Source organism: Perognathus longimembris, chromosome 1 (genome assembly GCF_023159225.1).
Source record: "Perognathus longimembris pacificus isolate PPM17 chromosome 1, ASM2315922v1, whole genome shotgun sequence".
Lineage (NCBI taxonomy): Eukaryota > Metazoa > Chordata > Mammalia > Rodentia > Heteromyidae > Perognathus > Perognathus longimembris.
In genome coordinates, this window is record NC_063161.1 from 107243205 (window position 1) to 107248725 (window position 5521).

The window sequence follows — 5521 nt, forward strand, 5'->3', positions numbered from 1 at the left end:
GAGTAGATGGGGTCCAGGAGAAAGGGCCTGAGACTGGGACACAAGGACATTGGGACACAGAACATAGAAACCCAGTCCTAATCATGTGTGCCTAGGCCATCTGAGGAAAGAAAGGATTGGAGTTTTCATCTCAAGAGTTTGCTGAGCTGGGAAAGGTCCCCATCTGGACTTTCTGGGCTCCTATCTGGGCTTTCTGGGCCTCTGGGGGATAGGTAAGAGACGGATGCCTTCAGGGCAAACAGAATAGAGGATACCCTCACTGTCTCGTCCAGTGGGTATCACATTACTTCTTCCAAACCACCATTTTACCTCATGGCACTTCTATTTGTTTTTTTAAATTTTTGTATCAGTACTGGGGCTTGATTATAGGGTCTTATATTCTTGCTTGGCTTTTTTCACTCAAATTTGATGCTCTACCACTTGAGCCACACCTCCATTTGAGGCTTTTTGCTAGTTAATTGGAGAAAAGAGTCTCTGAGATTTGTTTACCTAGGTTGGCTTTGAACCTCAGTCCTCAGAGCAATGCCTTCTAGGAATTAGGTGTGAGTCATCAGCACCTTGGTTCCTTTAGTCTTGATGATGACCTTGAGGTCCACAAACTCACTCAACAGCTAGGAATACAGGACAATGGTCTCTTGGGATCTGTTTCATTAGAGCCTTTGGTAAGACATTCTTTGTCCCCAGCCCAGCTCCTATAGACAAAGGCTCTTGCCCTTTTTTACTTTTCCAGGTGCCTGGAGTCAAGGGCTAGCTTCAAGGCTATCTCATCTGCCAGCAGCTGGAACAGGAGAAACCACACCATCTTGGGGAGGGGGGGCTACAGGAGTGATGAACCCCATTTCCCAGAGGTGAGGACTTATCTCCCAGTAGAGCAGAAGTGGCCCCGGACACCAACTGGAGCCAGATGCTGACTGGTAGTCCAGAATAGGACCTGAGGCTCTAGGAGGGGAGGAGAAGGGCAGCAACTGATCTCCCAGCCTCCTAGGGACAGCCACTCTCCTTGCTGGGAGGAACTGAGTTCGCCCACACGGTTTTCTTCCCTGTGAGGCATTGGGGATGCAGTATCCCTCCCTATCAGCCCTCACAATCTCTCTGGCTGAGTATTAATATCTCTTCATGGAGACTGAAGAGCCAGCGGCTTGCCCAGAAGTGGCAGAGCCAGAGACTAACTCAATGAAGAATTTAGCTTAGAATCATTCAGGCTGTGACTTGGGCATGTACTTTGCTAATGGCCAAGAGAACCATCTAGAGGGAGCATTGACAATTTCCTGGGTCCTGTAGGAAACTTTGAGACTGGAGGGATGGAGCCAGGCCTTCAGACTCACTCGGTGGTGGATGATGCCTTGCCCCAAGCCCCACCCCATAACGGTTTGATACCTCGAAACTGGGAAAGGCAAACTTTCCTCCATTCTGTCTCCTAGGGATTGCCAAGGAGAATAATACATCGGTCGCATCTCTTGGATTCCCAGTTCATATAAATCTTGAAGAGGGGATTTTTCTTTTCGAGGGTAAAAGAGAAATGAGGCCCGACACAGAAAAGTGAAACGGAGATGTTTGGGGATGATGGTACACAGGTGCGAGTTCCACCCTGCCCACTGCTGCACCCCTGCGGAGGGAAGTTACAATCTTCTGCCCTTCCTGGGAAGCTGCGAACCAGCTACACCTTTCTCAGCTGAACTGAACAGCCTCGGTGCAGCTCTTCCCCATCTCTCGGCTCCCAACCTCCCTACTCCCAGTCTAGGCCGCTGCGCTCCGAGCTGTCCAATCTCTCTAGTGTACCCCTCGCCACGCCCTGCTCGTGTCTGTGCTCTCCCGCACGTTGCAGCGCGCTGACTCCCGCATCTCTCTCCATCGCCCCTCACTTCTCAGGCCTCCCAGGCACCCCACAGCCCTGTGTGTTACTTTGGGTGACCCTGTCTGTCTCCCTCAGGACCCTCTCTCACCTTTCATCCTCGATTCCATTTCTTGGGGGTCTCCACTCCGGAGCTCTGCGGCTTTCCTTCTACGGTGTAGGCTCTGATCGTCCTCCCTGGTCTTGGTCAGCCTGCCCCTCTCCCTCCTCCCTCCCACCCTCCTCAGTTCCCTCCCTCCGGCTCGGCCCCGGGGGTGAGGGGGGGCGGTGGCACGGGGCGGGGCGGGGCGGGCGGGGCGGGGCGGTGACGCGAGGTTGGCCCGGCTAGAGGCGCGGCGGCTCGGGGCGGGGGGCGCAGTCCCGCGTCCGACTGGCCGAGCCCCGCGCGCCCCGCCCGCGCCCTGCGCCTCCGCCCGGCCGGCCGGCGGGGGAGGGGGCATGAGCCGGCGCCCGCGCGCCGCCGCCGGGAGCTGCGGGCCGGCCTAGAGCCCCGCGTGGGCCCCGCGCCCCAAATCCCGCCACTGTCCCAGCCAAGCGCTCCCAGGACGCATCCGCCGGCGCCGTGATGCAGCGGCCCGGGGAGCCGGGCGCCGCGCGCTACGGCCCGCCCGAGGGCTGTGCGGATCACCGGCCGCACCGCTACCGCAGCTTTATGATCGAGGAGATCCTCACCGAGCCGCCGGGACCCAAGGGCGCTGCGCCGGCCGCCGCCGCCGCCGCCGCGGGCGAGCTGCTCAAGTTCGGCGTGCAAGCGCTGCTGGCGGCGCGGCCCTTCCACAGCCACCTAGGTACGTGCGGAGGCCGGGGCGTAGGGGGTGCGGGCTGGGCTTGTCGAGAAGGAGAAAACCGACGCCGGGGTGCCCGGGGTCCACCCTCCTCCCCTTGGGCTCCGAGGTCGACCCAGGGCACCGACGTGTGCGCACTCCACGCTGGGTGGTTGTAGGCAACGGGCTGCACAGAAACCAGGCCTCGTGCCCCTCGGCTGGGCCGTAGAGGGCATAGTTGCTCTCAGCTTCAGGGCAGCTCTACCGGCATCCTGCACGGTTTGGGGGCCAGGTGCAGGGACCGAGCCCGCAAGTCCATCGTAGGCGCCTGACTACTCTCCCGATCACTGTGGATAAAAAATAAAAACGCCCGAGCTTCGCCGCACACCGCTGACCAGGAGTGGCCATGGCTGCCCAGACTCAGAAAGCTGGAGCTCTTGAAAAGGCCTTGCATCTCTGAGTGCCGAGCTGGTCTAAGCCGGCCTCGGAGCCTTCCGGAGCCCCGTGATCTCCAGCCTGCGACCAGAGGCTTCGGTCCCAGCGCCGACTTGGTGGGGCCTGGCTAGCGGGCCTGGCTCACAGCCTGGCTGTGAGTAGCTGCTGGGCCGGGCCTCTGCAGACCTGAAGTCAGTTGACAGATCTTTCTTGCCTCCATCCTGTCTCTCTTCTTTGGTAGGGAGCTGCCCTGTCTTGCCATGTTCTTTCCAACAGCTTCCATCCTCTTCTTGCTTTTCTTTTTCTACTCTTCACCCAACCACTTCATTCTCTCTTGGCAGGCTAGGTCTGCCTCTCCACTCCCACTTTTTCCCTAAAAATTCTTTCTCTCATCACCTCCTCTGTCCTTCTTCCCAATTTACTCAGATCTTGCAGAGGCCCTAAGGGAGTCTGGGGCTAGGACTCACCCTGAGTCCTGAGCAGAAGGGAGGCCTTATATGCTTAGAGGGAACCCCAGCCCCATTAGCCACCTTCCGTGCACCAGCTCCAGTCTGAACGCACCCCTCCAGTGGCTGTTGGGCCAGATTGCTCGTTCAGAGGCTCATTCAGCCTCTGCCCTGCTTTGCATTTGCATCTGCTCTGTTGTTGGTAATTCGTTTTAAGCGGGCTAAAGAGTTTTCTTTAGGACTAAAGAATATAGAAACATCTTCATGGGAAATAATCTGAACAGCGAAAGCAACAACAATAATTTTCGTGTTTGCCCGACACTTTTCAATTTTCAGGAAGCGCCCCAATCCCATCCCCAGATGATGCTCTGGCCGCTGGCCGTGGCTCGCCAGGCTGAGCTTCACACGGAAGCGCGTATGTCCACACTCCAGCTCGTTCTTTTTCGATTGCGAAGATGCTGATTTGGCTGGGGCAGCCGCCCACCTTTCAAGTCGTGATCGTTTCTCCTTGATTTGTTTTACACGAAAGACACACCTGTGCTTCTCCTTCTCGGAACTGTGAACTTGTTCGCGAGAAAACAGGAATTTCAGGCACAGCTAGGGGCCTGGGAAAGCCAGGGCCAGAACACGGGATAGTGGTGGTTTCTCTTTCCAAATTGCTGGAGGACACCCGTGTGGGAGGGTTGCCCACGGCATGGGGTACAAATCCAAGCGCCTAGCGCAAGTGGGTGGCACTAGACGAATTCACGCGTGGTACAGCGCATTTAGAGGGCGGAAGAGCACGGCTCAAGCTCACCGGGATCCCCTTTTCCTCACAGCGGTGCTGAAGGCTGAGCAAGCAGCGGTGTTCAAGTTCCCATTGGCGCCCCTCGGCTGCTCCGGTCTGGGCTCCGCGTTGCTGGCCGCGGGGCCTGGGCTGCCCGGTGCGGCGGGGACGCCGCACCTGCCACTGGAGTTGCAACTCCGTGGGAAGTTGGAGGCATCAGGCCCTGGGGAAACAGGCACGAAAGCCAAAAAAGGGCGCCGGAGCCGTACTGTGTTCACCGAGCTGCAGTTGATGGGCCTGGAGAAACGCTTCGAGAAGCAGAAGTATCTCTCCACGCCAGACAGGTAAGGGTGGGGCAAAGCCAGAGCCAGCAGGCCAGAGGGTGACCAGCCGCCCTGCTGAGGGTGCGCCCTGCTTATTGCAGAATAGACCTCGCCGAGTCCCTGGGTCTGAGCCAGTTGCAGGTGAAGACGTGGTATCAGAATCGGAGGATGAAATGGAAGAAAATAGTGAGTGTTCCCTGATCATGCCCTAGTCGTGTTCCCCCCCAAAAGATGCTCCCTGACCTCCTCCACGGAGACTTTATGCGTTCCAGTCGTCCTGACTTCTTGGTAACGGATGTCTGATTGCTTGCACCAGAACAATTAACATTCATTCCTTCCCCTCTGGACATCCTGGCAGCTTTGATCCCCATGGCCACACCTGTCCCCAGCAGCACCTAAATGGCTGCTGTTTTCCCTGGACCAAGGGGGGGGGTGTCCTCCTGGAAGCTCTGGGCTAGGTTCTTCCCTTCCTCGTGGGTTCTGGGCACCCGGCCTCCTCCATCTGCGACCCATCTCACCACTGCCCTGGCCATGCCCCCTGAGCAGGTGCTGCAGGGCGGCGGGCTGGAGTCCCCTACGAAGCCCAAGGGGCGGCCCAAGAAGAACTCCATCCCGACGAGCGAGCAACTCACCGAGCAGGAGCGCGCCAAGGAGGCAGAGAAGCCGGTAGAGGTGCCGGGCGAGCCCAGCGACCAAAGCCGGGAGGACTGAACGGAGATGGCTGAACCCGGCTACCTGGGCCGTTGCCAGTGGTCCCCTTAGGCCTGCGGGAAGCCAGGACCTGGCCCTTCCACATCCACGCAGCCGTCTGCAAACATGCAGTTACTACTTCGATTGCGGACAATTAGGGGCCAAACAAGGAAGGACACAGACTTTGAAGCCAAGCTCAGGCCCTAACCTAGGAAAGTCGAGTCCAGCGCAGCGGGAAACGACTC

The 5521-nt window shown here is 58.2% G+C and overlaps 1 protein-coding gene across 1 annotated transcript; it reads left to right on the plus strand.

Annotated features, from left to right (window-relative positions):
• Positions 1 to 2337: 2337 nt before the first annotated feature.
• Barx1 (BARX homeobox 1) lies at positions 2338 to 5297 on the plus strand. Its single transcript, XM_048352020.1, has 4 exons — positions 2338 to 2640; positions 4316 to 4607; positions 4688 to 4772; positions 5133 to 5297. The coding sequence occupies exons 1-4, from the start codon at positions 2418 to 2420 to the stop codon at positions 5295 to 5297; spliced, it is 765 nt and encodes a 254-aa protein (XP_048207977.1). The 5' UTR covers positions 2338 to 2417.
• The last annotated feature ends 224 nt before the right edge of the window (positions 5298 to 5521 follow it).